The sequence below is a fragment of the Phalangium opilio genome, unplaced genomic scaffold, assembly GCF_054372755.1.
Source record: "Phalangium opilio isolate 3A_F unplaced genomic scaffold, DU_Popi_V2 ptg000523l_1, whole genome shotgun sequence".
NCBI classification, from domain to species: domain Eukaryota; kingdom Metazoa; phylum Arthropoda; class Arachnida; order Opiliones; family Phalangiidae; genus Phalangium; species Phalangium opilio.
The window spans coordinates 1436527-1461008 of record NW_028324241.1 but is presented as its reverse complement, the minus strand read 5'-3'; the positions used below and the strand labels follow the sequence as shown (position 1 = coordinate 1461008).

At 36.3% G+C, this 24482-nt stretch overlaps 1 protein-coding gene and 1 long non-coding RNA gene across 2 annotated transcripts; one reads left to right on the top strand and one right to left on the bottom strand.

The window, feature by feature from the left end:
- Positions 1 to 1664: 1664 nt before the first annotated feature.
- Positions 1665 to 4404, bottom strand: LOC149589192 (uncharacterized). The gene is made up of 4 exons (XR_016379740.1): positions 4397 to 4404; positions 2004 to 2055; positions 1803 to 1943; positions 1665 to 1725 (listed from the first exon to the last, which is right to left on the bottom strand). It is a non-coding gene; the product is annotated as an uncharacterized LOC149589192 (long non-coding RNA).
- A 10786-nt stretch (positions 4405 to 15190) lies between these two features.
- On the top strand, positions 15191 to 15854 carry LOC149589191 (uncharacterized). The gene is made up of 2 exons (XM_089861891.1): positions 15191 to 15396; positions 15457 to 15854. Exons 1-2 carry the CDS (start codon positions 15225 to 15227, stop codon positions 15852 to 15854), a joined length of 570 nt encoding a protein of 189 aa, XP_089718017.1. The 5' UTR covers positions 15191 to 15224.
- The last annotated feature ends 8628 nt before the right edge of the window (positions 15855 to 24482 follow it).

The following is a 24482-nucleotide window of genomic DNA, read 5'->3' as shown; positions in this document are numbered from 1 at the left end:
CTTTTCAACATTTAGATCAGGCATAAACCTTTGGGCTTGCTTCACAAGCAAAATCTTTAATCGATGCCGAAATTCTCTTCCTGATGGAAATTTGTTACCCCTGGCGCGAACACACGAGAATAAACTTTCTAGTGCATTTTGACTGAAGCGCCCAGCCATGACAAACTTGAAACCCCTTTGACAAAGGTAGGTATTCAATTCTATGATTGACAGTGATGCCATTATAACACCAGTCTGAATTGGCTTCCATGCTTTAGCAATTTTCATTCCTTCAAAAAGAACTACCACTTCACGTAAATGTTCAATGTTGCTTGCTTTTAAGGATTTGCCTTTACAACGACCATTCATTATTTGAAACCAGTTATGCATAAGCCGACAAAACCAAGCAGTTGTTAAGGCCTCCTTTTCAATATGTCCAATGTGAACAGCGGTTTCCACCGCAGCAGCTGTATCGGCACTTAATAGTTGTTGCGCAAGAGGCACTCTCATCTTCTGATAATGTGTTGGATTAACATGTGTTGGGGTAAGTTTAGGCGCTAATTTCAGTTCTGAAGTTGCCTGAAAGTGTATGAGGTGCTTCAAGTACTTAATGTCAACATTCTTGCAAGGAAGATTATATTTCGCAACACATTGCTTTGGCAGCTCCAAGACATTGACCAGAATAGAATTTCGAACACTTTTCAAAACATGAGGTGGATCTGGTACTACAAAAATCTTGTTCTCTGGATTGCACGGGTGTGTAAAGTGGTGTTTCTTTTCATAACATGACACCTTAATTCCTAGGTCACGATACATAGCCATATTTTTAGGGCCCATGTCACTTACTATCGACACAACGTTAAATCCAATGTCATGAAGGCATTTTATACAGTCCGTCATGAAATTCTTCAGATCACCGCTGTCTATACTGTTGCCAACCAAGAATGTATTTCCATTTGGAGCAAGCAGAACGAACCATTACCACTAATCCCTGGGTAGCGACTGCATGGTTGGACAATGTTGAATGTCCCAATACAGTTTTTAATCCAGCATCATATTCGTATGACCGCTTAATTTGCATTTCGTCAACCAAGAGTATAACACTTTCTTCTATCTTTGTCATTTTGGGTGATTGTTTTTGCAGCAGGCGCAGCGTGGCACTTTGAATACCTGGCGGAAATTGAAGCGTCTCTAGATGTTGATTTAGGCACCTTGTTGTTGGAAGTGGATGACCTTGCTCACGTAAGAAATTGTACCCTTTTGTACCAATATTGTATAGAAGTTGTAACGACGATTGTATGGCTTGAGAGGACCACTGTTTGCATCGTTTGCGCTGTTCTACAACGTGATTTATTTGATCCGCAGTGAAGAGTTTGCCAAAGGCCGTCATTACTTTATCTAATTGGTACCTCGATCTTTCGTGTTCCGAAAGTAGTTTAGCGTGCTGTTTTTCAAGGTCTGTATTCTTCTGTGACAATTCCGCTATTGAAGTCTTCAAATCTTTTATAATTATTTTCAGGTTTTTAGAGGCATTCTTTGACTCATCAGAAAACGTTTCTGTCTGTGTTTCGATGTGGCACTTTCGTGAATTGTCAACAGACGCCTTTAACATATTAATGCTAAGTTTAGACCAACGCCAAAAGGTTTAACATAAATTCAATCTGTTTCATAATCGTGATTATTTACATTTTTGGCCACATCAATTGATTCCAAACGCCGCACTTAAGAAAGTCTTTCCATCTCGTCCTGGGATTAATTGCAATAAATAACTAAAACATCCCTGATACCAAACAATATTGCGATGTTATTAAATCTAAACTTACCATATCATTTCCGGTGTTTTTTCTTTTATTCCTCTCAGACATGGATACTTCTTTTTGAATTGGGTTTGGTGCTCCAATTGTAGGAACTGCATTTGGGAGTTTTCTACCATTTGTGCCAAAGCAATTCGGAGAAAAATGATCCTTCAAACAAAGTGGTTATTAGATAACTATTATTCATTCATTAATAAAACAAGACATTACCTTACAAAGACGCAAGTGCCGATATTTTCCACTTAAGGCATCATTGCTATTTCTACCGAAAAATTTAAACCATTGATGTCTAGGTCATGATTATTTGGAAAATAAAATAAATAAACATCCTTTTCTGTGTTTGTGCAAGGCGGGAATGCGCATTTACAAGTCATAGTAAATTTTAAATTGAAAATTTAAATTCAACCTACTCCCTTGACTTTAAATTGAATAAAGAAAAACTCTTGAACTTGAATATATTCAACTTTATTCTTTAGTAATAAACAACTCGTAAGTCGCGTTTAAAAAATGGAGGTAATATTTTTCACAATCTATAAAATAACACCAATTTTCAGTTTTTTATTACAATTTCAACCAACAATGTCTTTTGTAACACCAATGTTCTAAAAACGAAGTATTTTAAATTTCGCGCCAAAGACCAAATTTTCCCGCCATCTACCTGATACTGTTGGAAGTAAAACATCCAGTGGTTACCGTGCATGTCAATGGGCGGGGCTTTACCTTTCCCAACTCGGTCTATATCCCACTCTAGGAAGAACTATCGGGATTCTTTTCAGTATATAAGTATTTTGCCCCTATTTCAGAGGCTATTAATATGCAATGACATATGGGAAGAAATCCAGAAAAGCACTGGACGGGGAGAAAAACGTTCTAACATCCTTTCTGATTTTAATGATGAAGATATATTTCTAAATCACCATTGTTATAAAGGTGAAAATTCGTTGTTACTAATACATTTATATACTTATGAGTTAGAGCTAGGGAATCCAATTGGCTCAAAGAGAGGGAAGCATAAAATTTCCGTATTTTATTTTGTTCTTGGCAATTTACCTACAAGATTTAAGTAATATTTATTTAGCCATCGTTGCACCTTATAAACACGTTGCAAATAAGATATATGGTTATAAACCTATAATCGAGCCTCTGATTCAAGATTTGATCAAACTGCAAACTCAAGGAATTTATGTAAAATAAAGAGGCGTAGTTGTCAAAGGTTCTTTAGCCTGAATATCCGGGGACAACCTTTCATCACACCTATTAGCGGGTTTCCAGCAAAACTTCTCAAAAGGAAGGATTTGCCGTCAATGTATGGCAACGAGGGAAACTATTTCTGAAAAGTGTAGGGAATCAGATTGTACTTTACGCAATGATGCTGGCCATTTATATCATATTAATCAGTTCTAGAAAACCATTTATGGGGTAAAGGGGAAATCGCCTTTTCTGGAAGTCCCAGGATTTCAAGTTATGGAAACCTTTCCTCCTGACATTATGCATGATATATATGAAGAAGTGGTACCTCTCATCATGAAACTAGTTTAAGCTGGTCTTATCACAGCCAATATTTTCACTTTTGACCAAATGAATGACATATTATCTGGTTTTCCCTGTGGATCTGAAGACATGGTGAACAAATCTGGCATCTTTACAAAGGCCATGATTTTTAAGCATAACAATTTAATAGGCTCTGCGGCTCAGAAATTCTCTTTGTTTTACATGTTTCCATTTTTATTTGGTCCTCTTGTTCCTGAAGGGAATGCTCACTGGGATATTTATTTAAAATTGAGGGAAATACTAAATATAGTGGTTGCCCCAGTTATAAATAGACTTTGGTTAGGGAACGCTAGTGATTTAATTGAAGAGTTTTACTGCAAACTTAAGTTGTTGGCTCCAGATAAATTCACCCCTAAAGTGCATTACCTAGTCCACTATCCTCGTTTAATCATAAAATATGGACCTCTAAAGAGACTGGCATGCTTTATATTCGAAGCTAAGCAGCAAAATCTGAAGTCGCAATTTTACGAATATTGCCAAAACTATAGCCGAACGACATCAGTATATCCAGTGCCACGATTTGACTGAAGGAAGCGGTCTTCAAGATGACAACCAACAAAAAAACGTTCAAAGTGTATTATTTTCCTAATTATCATATGATTTAAAATTAAAAATTAGAGTGCAATTATCTTAATGTAGATACAGAAAACCTAAGAATTTGCAAAGCCAAAGGAATTAGATTTAAATCAGTTTCGTACAAACCATGTTCATTTATAACTACTAATTTAGTTCATGGTGAAGAGATTCCCATGTTTATAAAAATTGCGCATATTCTAAAAATTGATGAAATTTGGATTGTATCTGGCAAGGTATTTTGCGCAGAAACATTTTGCACTCATTTAAATGCTAACCAAGTTAAAGACACTAAAATATGGAAAATAATTCAACCCGGCGACCAAGAAGACTATTCCACTATGAATGCTTCTAATTTTAATTCCAAAATGTATATCAGTTTAAGGTATAACCTTTGTATTTAGTTGTTCTTAAATTGTACTACACAAAGATGTAAATACAAATTAACATTCTTAAAATTCATTTTAGCCAAAAATTACTTTTTCATATTGTATAAAAATTAGGCTACTAGAAGCTATTGCTTGAAATTCGACGAAAGAAATCAACCTAGCTGAGCCATTCACAATTTAAAACCTAACGCAGAAGATTAAAACCACTTTCAAAATGGATTTCACTGTCATTCAGATACATTCTGAAAAGTGGAATCAGTTTATCGACATAGATAGTGATTCTGAAGAGAGTCCCCTCGATGGATGTCAACTGATCGTGGTTGGCAAATCTAACGAAAAGGATAGGTCTCCATCCACATCTTCTAGGTAAGACATAAATATATCTTATTGTTCCTTTCGGTAAATACTGATATCCCTTAATTAGTGTCACTGACAACTTGAGTAGTCCAATTGCCGAAATAACTGATGATCATCAACACACTGACTAAGAAACCCACCAACCTCAAAAAGACCGTAGAGTTCCACTCTCATATAACGTGCCTAAATTACCCAATTATATACAAAAATCCGATCGTTTTTAGTGTTAAATACAAAGCTGAAATGGTTCGTATATTATACGAAGACTTAAGCCGCTATACGCTGTAACAGAAGCGCATGACATACGAAGTGATTTTCTATTATGCATAACGTAGCGGCCGTCTTATACGGAAAGCTTTTAACATCAAGGGGTGGATGTCAGCCCCCTTTCCAACTTTATTTTTCCTCTCGCGCCGAGAAATCCAAGCGGGTGGGGTTCGGGTGGATTTTGTAGGTGCGTACGCATATGTCACCGCCTAGAAATAGTTCCCCTTATTCTCGCCAGACGGCAACCCTAATAAATCGATGCAGTTCTTGTCAGTATCCCCCCATAGGTGGCTAGTGCCGACTCAAATAAAAATCTTTCCGTATGAGACGGGTCTACCAAAGAGTCTAGAAAATCACTTCGTATGTCATGCGCTTCTGGCTGTAAGTAAAGAACCTGAAACGTTTATCTCCTTAAAATCATTCTTTCCAACAAAAAATTTACTAATTATATTTACAATTTTCAAGATAGCCAACACACAACGAATATACAAGAGTAGCAAGTGCTTTGGTGCGACAACACCGGTTTTTGGTGGACCGAAGCAAACTTGGACCAGAATATGTAAGTGAATAATATTGTTTTAATTTCATTTTTATCAAGATCATGGATTTTGTTCACACTTTCTATGTTGTTCAAGGCTAGTTGGATGTCAAGCCTTATTTCAAAATACAAAAGGAAATGCAAACCGTTAACCCATTTAGTGTGTGCTCTACCAGCTAAGGTCAAACATGGTCACTCGAAAAACAAGAGGAAAAAAGGTAACCCTAATGAATGTGAACATAATGAAAAGGAAACTCAGCCAACAAAAAGAGCCAAAAGATTTCCAATTCTGGTAACAATGTTACCAAAATTATAAAGATGTGTGAGAAGATGGAACTAAACACAATAAAATAGATTTCAGGATTATGTTTTGGAAGATGAAATGAGTATTGCGGTGCACGTGAAATCAATACAGGATGAAAGCAAAAAGAATAAACCCTGCCAAATTCTGATCGATGAGAAAATGGAAAGAACATTTAAATTCTGAGAGAACGGTCGCTCTCTTAGATAAGACTTCATACTGCTCTTAATGTATAAGGAGAGTTTTTTGTTTGGATGTAGTTTTTTTCGTATTGTATTAACTGTTTTGAAATAATTCCACAGAACTACAATTTGGGCCCTTAATATGTGGTTAAAATTTCAAAGAGATCCATTAATTAGTTTATTTTATAAAAAATAAAGTTGCTAAGGGTGGTTTTCATTTCAATAAAACTAATCACACCTTTTGATGAAAAACTGGAATTTTTCCCATAGAAATAACATAGGAAATGTTTCGAAAAAAACAAATTGGTGTCTCGTGACTTAGAAAAACTATACGTTGGTTAGTTTTGGGAACGGTTTTAAATTAAACTTTAAACTATAATCTAGGATCATTTTTCTTGTTATTAAGAAAAATTAATTTTAAGTATGTTTAATTTAAAATTTTAAAAACTACCCCAATCTGCGATATTTTAGCATGGATACACTGTTTTATTAGTAGATATCAGCGCGACCAATATTGGCCTTATTCTACGTATAGTTGCATCATAATAATCCGATTGTTTTTTCTTAATGCCTTTTGGTGGAAATGGGCTGTCGATAGTGAGATAAGACTGCTTTAATATTGCCGCCGTGACAATATTACCTCGTTTGTCGCCGCCATTTTTTTAAGGGGAAAAAAATTTGAGAGTGGGTCCTTTTTCGTTGTCATTTTCATATTTTTGGAGGATTTGCTCATGGATGGATTTTAAATATAATATAAAGTAGGTTTCAAGCTTTAATATAAGCCTAATATCATAATTTTTCACCTTTTTATTGTTCCACAATCTATTTCTAAACTTGGCACTTTTTTTAAGGCGGTGAAATTGCACCTAAGCCTTGGCTTACCGTTAATTTTTGCCGATTAAAAAAATGTTTACCTCTCGTTGCCCGTTACTTCGCCTTCTCGTATCGTCGTACTTTTAAAGTTTAGACTTTGAAAGTAGTGCTTTGTTTTCTTAAATATTACTTAATAGTATCAAATTTCAATATTATAATTGCGTAAAACGTCCGTATTTACGAATTCAATGTTGTTTGTTGATGGGACGTGCCTTGCATTTGAATGTTGTTCCCTCGAAACTACCCCCTTTAACGGGCCGGAGGCTTTTTCTTTATCGCCGTCTTTTTTCGTTCGCTCGTTCAGCCCCGAAAACAGCTGTAGAGAGAAATGTTATTTTCTAAAAATGTGTGCAGTCAGTGTGTTGTTTTTGCATTTTAATGCTTCTAATCGTGGTGCGCGTCGAGGTTTACGAATCCAACGTGTGTTGCGAAATGAAAATAAAAGGTGGACACTATATGATCTATGCTTTAAAAGGAATTTGACGGCGACAGGCAGTCAAGCAAAACGGTATTAGGCCTTGCCAAAAGTTGACTGAGTTATATTGAGCCTTCTTCAGATTATCACATATCAATGATATAAGAAATTGACCCTCGGATATCCTGTGACGAGGACATTTTGGAGGTAGATACTTTCCAGTGACACTTAAAGTAACGATTTAATCTTTTAAACAGACCTCCATCATAAGCCTATATCGTAAATTAACCGATGTTGATATCTAAGCTTAATTGAAATACCAATACCAATTTTTTTTCTCTACTGAAAGAGATATCAAGAGATATCTACTTATATTCCATTTAAATTGCTCGCAACATTTCAAATTAACGAATAGAAATGTGCAAATGAAGATCAAACCGATTAATTGGGCAAATTGCTATATTGGTCACCGTTATTGATCACAGATAGATTTGTGCCCTTCAGTAGTGTTTATTATGCTTGTGAAATGGTAAGCGAAATCTGTGATTAAAGTTTAAAATAGAGATGAGCAAAAAGGGCTTTATTCATATCAACTCGATTACCGATTATCTAAATTTGACTAAAATTAACAAAATATTCTCTTCATGATTGAAAATCTTGTTTGAAACAGCCAGCCATCTAATCCTTATTAACCTTCTTTTGAAAAAAATAGGTTAATACCTCTTTCAGTAGATGATTGATTGATATTTCAGTTTCATTGAGTTTAAAAAAAAATTGGTTCCACCATTAGTACAGAGTAAATATGCATTTTTTGGCCAAAGAAAGGAACTAAATATGACCAAGCTGAAAATTTCAGAATCGAAAGAGCTTATGGTCCTAATTAACCACCTCTGATAGAATAAAACCAAAGTTGCATAGATTTTCGAACGCTTCTTGGACAATTCTTGAGTGCGACGTGCAATATTGCATACCCTCTTAATTTTATATAACATTCAAATATTTCCCAAAAGTTCAATGTACATTGAAAACTGAAATAGTTGAGAATGTGTCCGAGTCGGGGCCACTACTGATAGAATAAAACCAAAGTTGCATAGATTTTCGAACGCTTCTTGGACCATTCTTAAGTGCGACGTGCAATGTTGTATAGATTTTCGAACGCTTCTTGGACCATTCTTGAGTGCGACTTGCAATATTGCATACCCTCTTAATTTTATATAACATTCAAATATTTTGCAAAAGTTCAATGTACATTGAAAACTGAAATAGTTGAGAATGTGTCCGAGTCGGGGCCACTACTGATAGAATAAAACCAAAGTTGCATAGATTTTCGAAGGTTTCTTGGACCATTCTTGAGTGCGACATGCAATATTGCATACCCTCTTAATTTTATATAACCTTCAAATATTTTCCAAAAGTTCAATGTATATTGAAAACTGAAATATTTGAGAATGTGTCCGAGTCGGGACCACTATTGATAGAACAAAACCAAAGTTGTATAGATTTTCGAACGCTTCTTGGACCATTAAGTGCGACGTGCAATATTGCATACCTTCTTAATTTTATATAACATTCAAATATTTCCCAAAAGTTCAATGTTTATTGAAAACTGAAATAGTTGAGAATGTGTCCGAGTCGGGACCACCTCTGATAGAATAAAACCAAAGTTGCATAGATTTTCGAACGCTTCTTGGACCATTCTTGAGTTCGATGGGGTTCGATTCAAATTATTGTAAAAGTAATGGGGTTCGATTCGAATTATTGTAAAAGTAATGGAGTTCGATTCAAATTATTGTAAAATTAATGGAATCGATTCGATTTATTGTAAAATTTAAGGGGTTCATTCGAATTATTGTAAAAGTAATGTGTCTAATTGAAAAAAAGAATAAAAGACTGGTCAGTTACCAGTACATCTGAACAAACAAGTAACCGATATCTGAGCTACTTTCCTTACCTTTAATTACAATCATTAATAAAAGGGATTAACGTTTTTGGCCGTTTAACACGTTCACGGTCTTCCACTAGGTTTGAACTTATTTCGATCATTGCCTTATGCTCAATAATCGAAAACAATTGGGTCAAAACCACAATACTAGTGCTATAATTCTGCAAAATCTCCTTGTTTTTCAGCCTACTTTTGAGAGCCAATAACGTCGCAACGGAGCGCTTTACCGCAAAACGTCATAGGACCTTTCGGACTCCTTTTGACCCAAGGAACATGCCTGTTAATTTGTGCCAGACTTTCCAGAAACACCCTGTATAGCGGTGCTCGCCTTTTACCATAGCTTAATCTAACGCGATGCTAAATCTTTAGGTTCCCAATAAAATGAATATAAGTTTCTTTCAAAGTTTTTAACAGACAGGTGGTAGTATATGGCGTTCACTATTACTCTCCCTTATCCCAATACTTCGTCCGTGTAATTGCCAAGGTTCATCAACTCCAAACTTGCACCTTGCAGAATGCTCCAGACGTAAACCTGTGCCGCCTGGGGAATTTATAGAAAGGCTTTGGCCCAATGCGATCCAACTATACAGTGAACGCGCCAAAATGATAAACCACAGTGAGTGTAAAGTGCCATGCACTATAAATTTGTAAATATGTGTATATAATCTTGATTAATCCTTGTAAAATAGTAGGGAGTACCTTTAAATGTCTCGATTGAGACGGAGTTTGTTTTTGAGTATAATAAATGGAAACTTGTACGAAGTATCCCCTCGGAATGTTTATTTCATAATGAAATTTAAGCCCATACCTTTCGTCACTACATGCAGAAGCCATTCCACCTCAAGATAACTCGCAAGCCCCGAAAGTTTAGCAAGTTGAGGGGCATAGTTTGAAGGTTTTCATTTCAAATAAGGTTTTAGAATATTAGGCGTTACAAGCGTGCGAACGAATTTGTTGTGTACGTAACTCTCGCGGGGAAAGCAAACGAACTTGCGAAGCGAGAAAAATACCTTAGTGTCTACATTCCTATACAGATAATTTGAAACATAACGGGAGTACTTACGAATAGCAAGACAACTTTCTTTAAAGTTGTAGAATCCATGATAAGAATTATTACCATCTAACACACAGTCTATGTTAAAACATATAGAACCAGCTTTTTCTGAAAGATTTGCCAAACTAAATCAATGTTCTAGTTGAAATAATAGCCTTTGAACCAAATTTGCTCTCAAGTCTCACGCGCTGATAAAAGCTAAAGTAAGATTTAAACTATATACATTAGCTTCGATTTTCTCAAACAATAAATCTTTGTTCGTCCCTTTAATTATCTCGAACTATTAACTCTATTTGATTACCTTTTAATGCTACACTTAATGTTCTTGTAATTTGCACTTACCCCGTGATTTTGGAAATTGGATTTGGTTTACTTTGCAATAAACGCCAAAATCATGATATAATATTACTAGTTAAAGAAAATATTCTAGCTAAGAGTTAATTGGTCATATATCATTCGTTATTGATGAAAATGTCGAAAATAATACTTTCAAATATGGTTGGGTCATGGACTCTCTTTCTGCTCTAATTACGAAGACAGCGATAAGTGGAATTTTAGTTTTTATCTTATTGAAATGTAAACCTTACTCTGGCAGTACAGGACATAAATCTTACCATACCCCGGTTTCAGTAGTGCGCTTCAACCCACTGAATGACGCGGTCAGAGGCCTTAGTCAATACTGTCAGTGCCAATCAGGTATATCTATCGAAGATTAAAATTCGCAAAAAAAACATGGCGTTCAACCATTTCATAGGGAATAAATATCTGCACCTTTCTCCGGCTGAGTATTTACTAGTAAATCGATCAAATCCTTGCACAAGTTGTGAAATCACTAGTAAATTGTTCAAATCCATGCACAAATCAGTGAAGTCACTAGTAAAACGGTCAAATCCCTGCAAAAATCAGTGCAATCACTAGTAAACCGTTCAAATACCTGCACAAATCAGTGCAATCACTAATAAATCGTTCGAATCCCTGCACAAATCGGTGAAATCACTAGTAAATCGTTCAAATACCTGCACAAATCAGTGAAATCACTAGTAAAACGGTCAAATCCCTGCAAGAATCTGTGAAATAACTAGTAAATCGTTCAAATCCGTGCACAAATCGGTGCAATCACTAGTAAATCTTTCAAATCACTATAAAAATCAGTGAAATCACTAGCAAATCGTTCAAATCCCTGCACAAATCAGCGAAAACACTAGTAAAACGGTCAAATCCCTGCACGAATCACTTAAATCACTAGTAAATCGTTAAAATCCTTGCACAAATCCGTCCAATCACTAGTAAATCGTTCAAATCCCTGCACAAGTCAGTGGAATCACTAGTAAATCGTTCAAATCCCTGCAAAGATCAGTGAAAACACTAAATAATCGTTCAAATTCCGGCACTAATCAGTGAAATCGCTAGTGTATCGTTCGAATCCCTGAACAAACCAGTGAAATCGCTAGTGTATCGTTCAAATCCCTGCACAAACCAGTGAAATCAATGGTGAATCGTTCAATTCCCTGCATGAATCAGTGAAATCACTAGTACAATTTACTAGTGATTTGTTATGTTTAAAAAGATTTTAGATAAAAAGTTTCTGAAAACGATTTAACTAGAATTAAGGTAAATTACTGCCGAATAAAATTTTTCATATCCATTATTTTTAATTTTTTAAGAAAAATCTCTTAATTGTGTCCGGACTCGGAGAGGTTTATTTTGAAATTTGGGGGGCAAAAGCAAATTTGCGCAGAAGATTTTTGGCGGGTTTTTCTCCTTGCTACGTCACTCACGGCATCTCGCGGAAAAGCCAAGCGCGCGCGCTCGAGACTCCCGAGTATACCAATGCCGAGCAAATGCTTAACGCGACGACACTGCACTAACCTGCGTCACGTGAGACATATCTAGAGAGAAAATTTGTCCTTACTAACATCATCAAGCGAAACAAAATTTTAACTAGGCCTTTCCTTTTCCAAACAATTCTTTAATTGCAATTTTATAAATTGCTACGAAACCAAATTAAAAAGTAAAACATATCATAATAAACTAGATTTTCAAGGATTTTTTCGCATTTTAAGTTTGTGGATGACGAAAATTATGGCACTAACTCTTTAAGAAGGAGAAAGCGGAAGCATCAAAAAGAAACAAAGACCATACATTAAAGAACCTAGAATAGTTGATTTTATAAAATAAACCTTATAGTCTTGGCCATCTTGTTGGAATGTTGCGTCGTCTCTTATTCACGTGACCTAGATGTATACATAGTTTTCAGACTAGGAGAATAGATACCTTTTACAAAAGGAAGAAATGCTACTTGGTGCGGCACTTTGTACACCAAGTAGCCTGGCCTCCTGGTATAAATGGTACCAATAATCTATAACCTAGTTTTAAGCGTGCTGACAACACACGAAAGAAATAATTCGAGACAAAAGACGAAAAAAATACTGATATTTAGGATTTAATGTCTCGACGTTTTAAATCCTGTAAATCAGTAATTGCATTGTCTGTTGTCTGCACGCACAAACCTACGTTAGTGATCACAATTTAGCCGCTCCAACATAGAAATCTGGGTTTGCGCGTGCTGACAACCAACGCTGGAAAAGATTATATATCGAATAAGCTGCCGTCGGAGATAGGGAGTTACCTATCCTCTAAGCGTGAAAACAAATATCCTCACGCACATCACTGCCTTGAATGTACAACAGAAGCATTTTTTATGTGACATTTTGAATTTGCGATTAGTAACCGTTAGATGGCTCTTTTTTGGAGCAAATTTTTGCCATGACGAAAGTAAATTCGCACTGCGCAGTCTCGCATGACGTCACGTCCCTCGCTCATGTCGGACCAGGGTGGGAAATATGGATCTTTTTAAACTGGACTAAATTACCCATTGAGTTGAGAAAATTACCACTAGAGTGGCCTTTCATCCGCTAGGATATAACCCGATTAACTGTATCACGCGCTTGTGACGCCATCCTGGTGCAACCAAGGGAACTAAAAGAAAAGGCGGGAAATTTGACTGATTTCAAGAATACATGTATTTATACATTTCTTATCTAGGCTTCGAGATGGCGACACCATCGAGTGATAAACTTGGTAACTGTCCGTCCGTCCCAATGTTTCAAAAGTGTCCCACGTACCCCAATAGGCAGGTTAACGCAAAGGCCACTCTAGTGGTAATTTTCACAACTCAATGAAATTACCATTTGGACCAAAATTTTCCTAGTTCAGGGCTTTTAGATTCCGCGCCTAGAACGAAAAGTTTCACTAGTGCCACCGTGCGGAGAAAACGCGAAGCTTGATCTAAGGGAAACAAAAATGGCAGGCCTGAGACCTGTAGCATCAGCGGCAGTGTATTTGACGTTTAAACTTATAACTCAGTGCCAAATGAAAATTAGTACTCGAAATTTCTTGCAATGGATGAACCACAATTTTCAGAAGAGATTATTTTCAAAAATGGTAAGTGTTGAAAACCTAATCACCCTAATATTAACCAGATTAGTTATGTAAACTCTTAAGCCTTGGTCATAACATGAGTATAAAAATTGGTAATACTGTTTTCGTTTTGTTTAGTACCTGTTGCTCTCTCTCTTGTCAAAATTGCTACGAGTATTACACATATTTTCAAAAAGATCCTACTGAAAAAATTTGAAAAGCTCTTCAGTCAAACTTTAAGGGAAATGAATTCACACAGTATGGAATTATAAAGGAAAAAAACACTTGTTGCTTTAAAAAAGTCTAATTTAAAAGTACCGAAGATTGGTTTTGAAGTCAACCCTTCTTATCCATTCTTGGGGTCTTCCCCTGATGGTTTTGTCAACGATAATTTGGTCGAAATGAAGTGTCCAGTCATTGGTGAAAAAGGAAACTTAGAAACAGTCCTCAAGAAAACTCCTTACGTAATCAAGAAGGACGGAACATTTTCTTTGAAACCCTAACAAATGTATTATGGGCAAGTGCAACTTAGTTGGGCCCTTTAAGGACTTCAAAGTTGTCATTTTGTAATTTATTCTAAACTGGAAGATGATTGTTTTGTTATTGATGTGCCTAAGACCAAAAATTTATAAACAATCTTTTACCAAGATTACAAATTACAAGGACGGAATGTAAGGGCGCAAATAAGGCTGAAGTGATATTTTTCAGTTCCTTAAAATGTGATAGAATCTCACAAATTTTTTAAATAAAATTGTTTTACAAAATTTCAGGAGTCTTGGGTTCATTATTTATTTGCATTTTTTTTCACGGGTTTTAACAAGCTTGGGAACTGCGTAAGAGTTAATTTAAAATGATTTGAGGTCTGAACTTTACTTATTCCAAACAAAGCTGATAGAGCGGTGAATGAAATCAAATGCCAAGTTTTAGTTTCATGAGTGTCAAAAATATCCTAAGAGAGGGTGCAGCCAGTATAAGGATCCAAGATGGCGGCCACTCAAGGGGAGGAGTCGGTTTTTCCCGGTCTCCTCTCTTTACCTGTCAATATTTGATTGATTGATTGTATAGGCTTATAACAAAAGATGATTTTGTAGGAATAAAGACCATAATATAAAGTAAAAAAGTTATTTTATTTTCTTTAAAAGTATAGGTTCTAATATTAAAGACATTTTATCAATTTTCATTTTAAAATGCATTTGATTTATTCTAAAATAATTCCTTCTATCTTCGTAAGGAAGAAGATAAATTTTAATATTATTTTTAAATCTTACGTAAGTCATTAAGTTTTTCTTTGATATACAAAGCGTTAAGTTGTTTTCTAATGTAGAGTTCCAAGGCTTAACGGATGGTCGATGATTAGATAGTTTAATCAGGTGTTTAAATGTAACTTAATCCCGGCGATACCATTAATGACAAACGCAATCAACATACTCATGGTTAAATTAAAGTTAATTAAATTGAATTGCTCAAAGATAATTATAAAATTAAATCAACAACTCAACTATCTGCTCGATATTAGGCTAGTTTTTAACTTTTTGTCAGTTTTGCTGTTTATTTAAACGTAATTAAACAATGGTTAAATACTGCAGCGTGTATGGGTGTAAATTTCCACACGACGTTAAATTGTCGAAACAATGGGATATAGCTTTAAAAATGGGTAAACCACACACCAAGTCCATGGTTGTCTGCTCCCTTCATTTTAAATTAGAGGATTACCGCCTTCAACCGAAATATGAACATTCAGGTATGTTTTAAGCGTATAATATTAATTTAAAACCATTTATAATAAGAGTTATTATTGTAGATAAGTTAAGTTACCCTCCCAGACTTAGACCCTTGGCTGTTCCTTCCAAAAAACTCCCGTTAAGGAAACATGATCAACAAAAGTTCAAGGCTAATGGGAGATTGGAAAGACTGAAAAAAAGGAATCAGCTCTCACAATCTCCAACTTTGCATGTAAGTGAAACAGCTGAAATAAATGGACCAGCAGACGCAGAAATTCTAGCTGAAAGATTGGGGATTGATGCTGTTCAACAAACTACCGAGGAAACTACGACCGACAAATGCACCACTCCAAACCCCAATGATAAATCAGGGTTGCCACGGGTCAGGGAGAACCTGGAAAACCTGGAAAAGTCAGGGAATTTGAAAATGGGCCAAAAAGGTCAGGGAAAAGTCAGGGAATTTTATTTTAGAAGGTAAAATTTCTGGGGATAAGTCTTTATTGAAAGAGTAATGAAAGTTTCTCATCCTCTCTTAACACAGAAAACTCTAGATTAATCCTTGAAAATGTCTAGAATTGTTTTTGTAAAGTAAATGCTCTCTTAGACTATTATTTAGAGTTAAAATGTTTCTTAATCATTTTGGTGTGAAAAATACATTGGAAAACTTAAATGTAGAGACTTCATTTAATTATAAGCACTTAAAACGTGCTGTAAACATTTACACTTTCGGCCTAAAAGGTCAGGGAAAATCTCAGAAAAAGGTCAGGGAAAATCTCAGAAAAAGGTCAGGGAAAATCTTAGAAAAAGGTCAGGGAAAACCTGGAAAAGTCAGGGAATTTGGTTTTGAATATTCCGTGGCAACCCTGTAAATGCATTATGGTCAACACCTTGGAAAATCATACATGTTATGTTAATGCTTCTAATGGAATATTGAATGCCACCTCTATAATTTCATTAACAGGAATACAAAAAACTGGTCTATTTGATGCGATCATTAGAAATATTAACAGTAAATTCATACCCCTTTTTCATGGACAAATAAGGTAGAGAGGGCCAAGAATGGGGGAAACTACGAGTCTCGAGATAGGGTAGAGAGTGTGCAGCCATTATAGCGAACAAAGATGGCGGCCACTCACGGGGGAGGAGTCGGTTTTTCCCGATCTCCTCTCTTTACCTGTCAATATTTGATTGATTGATTGTATAGGCTTATAACAAAAGATGGTTTTGTAGGAATAAAGACCATAATATAAAGTAAAAAAGTTATTTTATTTTCTTTAAAAGTATAGGTTCTAATATTAAAGACATTTTTTCAATTTTCATCCCTTGTCATTGTAGTGGCAGTTTGACCCCGAAAATAAAGTGTAATAGCTTCGGACAAATTGCTTTTTACTGTAGTTGGGTCTTAAGGCTCTGGATGGGTATTGTTCGGAATTGATGAATGCTGCTAGATGATTGGCATTCCAATGTCGAAAGGGTTACTATCCAATGTTCCATTGTAAGCAGTATGCTTTACAATAGCTACTGTAATCCTTGAGGGCTGGGTACCCAGGTAGATGTTTCCGATTGATGTGTTTAAGATATTAGGCGAGATTGTAAATATTTTAGTTTCCGTTCTAGTGTAACTATATTGGGCTGGTTTAATACTTAAGGCTTGTTCATGAGCAATTAGAATTTTAGGGGCTAATTGCAACTTTAAGACGTATAATATGGCTTCCACGATGACGGGTTTATAACCAGTGCCTGCCGCGGGAAGTTTACCCGTAAGACAAAAATTAGGTTTGCTTCTGTGTAATTTTAATTTCATAGAAACGCCGTTTATCAGATATCGAGGGATATTAAACATGTCTACGTAAAGGCTGGAATACATCTCAACTTCCTTGGATAATGCTGTAAATTTCTGTCGTTTAACAAAACCCATATTTTCTGTAAGCGAATCCATGCTTCCACTTGTATCTTTGTAAAACAAAGAAGCCCCCAAATGAGATTCTTTAGCCGCCGGACCGTATGACGTCAGAGCCGAAAGCAAAGCCGTGTACGCGTAGTTACTAGCAGCGGGTGTTGTTGCGCAATCACCCAGCTCCAAATCGACACGCTCAAATTGACTGTGTTGGAAATTATTTACGGGTCCAACCTCGTCAGTGGCTGTTAAAGCGGTTCCATCCTCATTTACAATTTTAGTTCTGGTGTACAGCATTGTTAAGGCTGTATCCACGTATTCGCTACCGCTAGACGTTACTTCAAATTCAATAGGTTGGTCACCCTTCAAGGAAGTCAAAGGTATAATTTTAGGATGTCCGATAGGAATTTTTCCCGTTTTGTTGACGAAAGGGTACAGGCTAGTGAAATCCACGTAGTGCATTTTTTCTGTACCCGTTGTTTTATGATACAGTTTGTTGGCGCTGCAACGTTCCCGAAGAAAGCGTCGCGAGGGTTCAGTCTTTTGGATGTTTTAACGCGGATGTCGTTCCGTTTTAAAAATTCATTAATTTCGGGGTTATTTGTTTTGTCTTGTTCCCATTCACACTCCCATTTGACATTGACTGCGTGTCCGAGGGCCTCTAGTTTGCTAATTTTCTTCTCAGTTCTCGTGTATCTTGTGTTTAACGTTTCAGTAGGGTCACCATGTAACATCTTGTTTCTATTGATAGGAAAGTGTATTTTGCATCCATGATAATAGCATCCCATATATTCGAACACTTCTTTGTTGATTGAACAATAGCCGTCTACCTTTAGGGTTTGGATTTTAACCTCTTTGCCCCTGAACGAGGATTGAATAGGAATATTTCTCTCGTGAGAGGTCCATTCAAGCCATTCAATGGCGCCTAAAGACTGGTTCTCACCAAGTCTGTAATAGTTTGTTGGGATGATGCTAATGAGATAATGTTTTCGATACACATAGGAACAGACACCAGGCAGGGTGACTGATCCACAATTAAATGGGTCTACGCTCGTAACTTTTAGTAGGAGGGACCGAAAAGTTAAACATCCTAAAAATAGGAGTAGAGTGTCGTTTTCGCAATAATAATAAAGCTCATTTAAAAAATTAAAGCCTTTGCCCTTACTGACTTCTGAGGTATGCCATTTCATAAAGGAGTCCAAGTTTTTCCTGGTAAAGTACTGGCACCCGTAAGCCTCTGTAGGTGGTAAAGTATTTTCTAACACGTAGTTTGTCTCCTCCTGTCTGTCAATATCGAACGCGTGATCAACTATGTTGAAAAGAAAATGGGAAAAGTACCCCTTGGCGGCGTTAGGGAGGCCGAAAGTGGCGGGGAACTTAGATAAAGCTACGGGGATAAAATTGTACGAATCGAGGAATAATAGACTTGATAGCTTCATCTCTAAAATTCGAGTTCCGTTAATTTTCAATGATTCAGGTACAAATTTCTCGTCTCTGTTAATTATTTCCCTAATTAATAGCTGGTTGTCATAATTGCTGCCAAAATGCGATAATACAATGACTTTCTTCACGTCGAACAAGCTGACTAAGTAGTCTAGGAACGCAGCTATAGGTTTTCCACCAGTGAAACGTTGTTTGCGAGGTCCAAATTGGTTGCATTTGATGCAATTAAAATCTAGGGATTGTTCTTCTATACAATCTTCGCAAACTGAGATACTGACGCATAAGATAGCTTGATGTTCATACGCCCCCAACTTTTCCTGACATATTTTAGTCTGTATGCATTCCACATCAAAGAAAACATACATTATTTCAGGTATATTACGACGAGGTTTTTTCGAGGGGATAGCGCTGGGGTTTTTGTCCTTTATCACTTGAATGTAGCATAAATGATCGCTGGGTTGATGTTTTCCACATACTTGACAATACATTTCTCCACAAGTATGGTTAGTCTTGCGGTTTGCGAAATCTATTGTTTTAAAACAATTTTTACAAAGGTAGAGCCTCTCACAAAGAGGTTTTTTGTTACCTGCTGGGATCAAATGACTGTTATAACAGTCGTCGCCCCAGAATTTTCGCAAGCATGACCCACATGTTTTTTCACGGCCATGACAAATAGTGGGACGCATACATTTAAAGCACCAGTCGTTGCATTTATGAGATTGAATACGCCAGTAGGGAGTGAGACACTTCTCGCAAAAGTACTCGTGACTAAAAAAAGGCTTTAAATTTGTAATAACGTTGTAGTGATTATTTTCGTTAAGTAGAAAGAGGCGTGGTCTGGTGTCTGTAGGATCGTTTTCGCCTAATATTAAAATGGGTACCCTATTTTCGAATTTATATACAAAGATGGAGTAACCCGATAAGTATAGTTTAAATTTCTGAAAAGAATCGGGGCTACCACATTCGTCTAGGGCGACTCCCGCCTTACGACATAGCTCTAAAGCGGCTGTCTTTTGCCTTGTAAAACGGGGGCCTGTTTTTGATATGTACTTGTAAATCCTTTGTAACTCTTTGTTGTTTTTGTCGTTCATGTAGTCACGATGCGAAACAGCTACACAAAGACCTCGGGCTAAGCATAGATTATCAGTGGATGGAATTCGTAGAATCCCCGTCGATCCCTTGAGAAAATACCGAAGGGTTTAAGATGACGACGCTTAGATCTGCCATACCCTTCAGGAATTCTCACTATATGGAATATTATTTTTACAGGTCCTTGAAAAAAATGTTCAATTTCGTCGTCGTAAAGCAGTTCGGCTAGTTGGTCAAAGAGAAAAAAGGGATCTACTTGGTCTAGTCTTTTAAAGGATAAATCTAATTCTGACCTGCAATTTATACCTAAGCTTCTCAATGTTATTTGGACATAATCTGTTGCTCTGTACTCATTTAACACGTGCTCTGTAATACTACTTATACTGTCAACGGGATTATCAGTGATGTTTAGAACTAATTCTCTACCATACATATTAAACTGTTCATAGAATTTTTCGCTCTGTTCCAAGATTTCGCAATCTTGAATGGGTGAAGGGGGGTAGCCGCCACCCCACTGATCGTACATATTGGCCTCGGCTTCTTCCGAGTCCATGAGAGATTCTTGTTCACTGGGTAGGTAGTCGGAGAAGTTCAGAGACAGGTACTCAAAGGGGTCGTTTTGTTGACATTCCTGATTCAAAAATGCCGCCATCTCTATATCGTATTGTGGATTGTTGAAATCGTTGATTAAGGATTCTTCCTGGTTAGTGGGTAGTAATTCATTCCGGCGTCTTTCGATGCGTTCGGCGTAAGAAATATTTAAAGGTCTAGGAATTAAGTTACTTAAGTGGTTTAGTTGGTCAATTGTATCGCAGTCTTCCGGTGTTCTAGGGACGGTTCTCATGTATTCAATGACATCAAGGAATGTCTGAATTATATTTAAACCGCCATTCGTAATAAAAGTGGGTAAACTTGAGGGTACATTAACAGGGTCGATGTGTAAATAGGCACATAGGAAAAAATAAAACTTGTATAGTGAAGTTAGGGGCCAAGGCCTATTTACAGCTAATTCATCCAAATTCCAGCGAAGTGATTCAGGATCCATCTTGATGTTACGAGATCTAAAGTTCGAAAGCGATATTCTGATTTTTTTCTCGCGTTATTTTATACTATATTTCTCTAGGCTTATTAGCAGGGGGGGTGTAAGGTTACCTAAGCTTCTATTGACCAATGGTACAGACTGTTAAAGAAGTCTGCGCGTTGCGTTTTTCGCACATATTGTACTCTATTTCAAAAACTATTAGAGCTAGCGCTCTGGAATAAAGTGCGTTATAAAAGTTTTGCATTCCTCTTTCATATTTTACCCGTTTCACAGTTGTCCTTTGCATACTTATACCGGAAACCGGTAATGTCAAAATTATCTACTTTGAAAATATTGGATTCTCGACGATATAAATGCGATTTTCGGATTCCTTGGGGTCGATTCATATTTGAAAAATTTTCACCAAATTCAATTCGGATGAATAGGTCACGAGTAATCAGCCTTTATTCAAAATCTGGCAAACTTGGTTAGAGTGGCAATAATTCATAATCGAGTATCGAATCTTTGTCGTAATAATGCTTGTTAGATGTTATGGCACCTTATGCGTATATATATGATTGGTCTTGTGGCGCAATACTTTGAAAGAAATCAGACGTTCATTAAAGGGATGGTGAAGTGGAAAATAAAGTAATTTTTTATTGATTTTTCCATAAGACAGTGAAACATCCAAGAAATAACACCGAACGATTTTTAAACTATGATTAGTTTGAAATTTCATGGATAATTTTAAATAAGGATCTCCGACTAATCGTGTAGCGCCCTGCCTTTTTATCAACAATTTTCTCTTGGCACGCTCCGTGTTGAATCAATTTATCGAGAGATTTGAACAAATTTGCGCGATGTGACAATTGTGGCGCGAGACATGGAGCGTGCCACGAGAATTTTGTTAACAAAAAGGCACGGCGTTACGGGATTGGTCGGAGTTCCTTATTTAAAACTATTCTTAAAATCTTAGCCTAATTTGAATGGGAGGTATTTCCTGAATTTTTCATTATGCATACTGGTCTCATGATTAGTAGAAGAATCAATAAAAAATCACTTTAATTTCCACTTCCCACTCCCTTTAAGAGAAAACTCGCGTCTTTTAAAGACAAGAAGCGGTTTGAAAATATTGTTATTTGGGCCATGATATCATAATATTTAGAACTCATATTAATTACGTCTAGGTCTTCAGCCCGACTCATTGCAGCCTAGTGAAAATCTCATTCATGATGGTATATGCGCTTCACGAGATCCCTTCAAATAGACATATTCGACTATTCCATATAAGAAACAACTTCAGCCTCCCGCGTTTAGAGCAAATGTCAGGCCATTGAAAGATTTTATTTTAGATGTAGGAATAGGGAACAGAGTAATCTGGGCGCGCGTCAAAGTCCCGGACCCCCTTCCTCGGGACGGTGGGTTATGAGAGAAGAGGCAGATCATAGCGACAGGGGTAAAAAGTAATAACGTATTTTTCGCCGTCCCAGTCAGTAACGTCATAAAAACCTAGTTTAAGTGAGCCAATCTGAAATTTTAAACCTTTTAATATGTGTTGGAGGGAAGGACTCTATACTGGGCTATGAGTCGGACTGAATTCTATTCCTACTTCTAAAATTAAATCTATCTCTGGTGAGGCCTAATAATAAAGCCGACCGCAACCAAAGCATAGGCAAAGGCGAATTTCACAACTGACCTTCAAAACTACCTATGGAAAAGCCTAACAATTAATTTAAAAATAAATAAAAGCCGGTAACAATGATCACAACTGAAAATAACAGCTAACAGCTAAAACGAGCCCGAACAGTAAAAACTTGAAGTTGGTCTCTACGATGCTGGTCTGCTACTCCTTTTGTTTATTTTCTATGGCAAAAACACTAACTTAGGGAGGTATTGGGATATTAGGGCATTTTGTGTTTTAATTATTTATTGTGAAGGAAAGAAAACGAGCCTGTTTAAAGATATTTCGAATAACGTTTAATATCTTTAAAAGTTGAAAAATATCTATAAAATTATTTGGACGTAAATTTTCAAATAACAAGATTTCCTTCGAGTTTCAAATTGAAGAATGTTCGTGTGCTTTATTGAACTATTCATTACAAACAAGACAGTCACTTTCAGTTTTAATTGTTGCTTGATTTTTTACTGGACCTCCCCTAGCCTTTAAAGGGAGGATAAAGAGGAAAACAAAGTGATTTTTATCGATTCTTCTTCTAATTATAAGTCCATTCTGCATAAAGAAACATCCAGGAAATAAAGTCTCCGAATGATTTTAATATTAAATTAGGTACAAAATTTCCGTTGCACGCTCTATATCACGCACCACGATTGTCACATCGCGATCAACTTTTATTAAATCTCGCGATAAATTTCATTTGGCATGGAGCGTGTCACGAGAAGTTTGTTAACAAGAAGGCAAGGCGTTACGCGATCGGTCAGAGGTCCATATTTAAAATATGTCCATAAAATCTGGCCCTAATTTGAATTTTAAAATAATTCGGTGATATTTCCTGGATGTTTCTTTATGCAGAAATGGTCTTATAATTAGTAAAACAATAAATAAAACACATTTTTTCACTTCACCCTCATTTTAAAAATATTCTGTCTTATTCTTTAAGACAGACATAATAGCCCAGGACTTTTAGGGTTTGACCTAGAACATTTGAACATAAAGATGAAAATTGGTACATGTGTTGTTTTTGACCCAACAAAAAATATACTAAAAGTCCCCTGCTGTAGAGCGCGAGCTTTCGCCGCCATCTTGGAAAATGGCCGCCGGGAATTACAGCTACAATGTATTCCACTTTCTTCTTCAAAAATTATGAAAATTGGTACACATAATGATTGGACCCACATGAACATCATGGAAAAATTTTACAGCTCTGTATTCAATAGTTTGGTCGCCATATTGGAAAATGGCCGCCGTAAATGCTATGTACAGTATATTTCACCATGTTGTTGGAAAATTACGAAAATTGATAGGTATTATAATGAGAGCTGTGTGAACCTCATACTAAAATATTGAAGCCATTTGTCAGATAGTTTGGCCGCCATGTTGGAAAATGGCCGCCATCAATGTCATTTAGATATTGTATATGGTTCAAAAATTATAAAAATTGGTAATTATTATGATGAAGACCGTTTAAGCATCATACTTGAATATTGAAGACGTGCTACTGTTAGTTTGGGCGCCATCTTCGAAAATTACTTCTGGAAATGCTAAATATATTTCAAAAATGTAAATCTTTTTGAAATTCCTATTTTGAATAGATGATTTTCATTAACGTAATAAACAACAAAAAATAGATATCTCGAAGTTGAAATTATCGACGCCATCTTTAAAAATGGCCACACGAAAATTATTGCCCTAAATTCTGAAAGAAAGAAAAGTTATTCAAAGCTGTTATTCTCAACAAGTTGATTAGAGAATACTCTTTAATATAGGGTTTATATATTCTAGTGTTGTTTAAGATTAGATTTTAGACAAATCTCTAACATTTCATTCATATTCATCGTCATCCTGAAGATTTTTCATAATAATTGCATGTCACAACCCTTGATTAGGCGCTACACTTAGCTGGGGGCCTTATCAGCGCCCCTCCCCATCATATTCCAAATTGAACCCGCGGAACCGCCGTCATGGCACACGGGATCGG

Coding starts and splice junctions, on each gene's coding strand:
- LOC149589191 (XM_089861891.1), top strand. CDS start 15,225: ATGGTTAAATACTGCAGCGTGTATGGGTGTAAATTTCCACACGACGTT. Junction 15,397..15,456: donor ACCGAAATATGAACATTCAG/GTATGTTTTAAG, acceptor TTATTATTGTAG/ATAAGTTAAGTTACCCTCCC.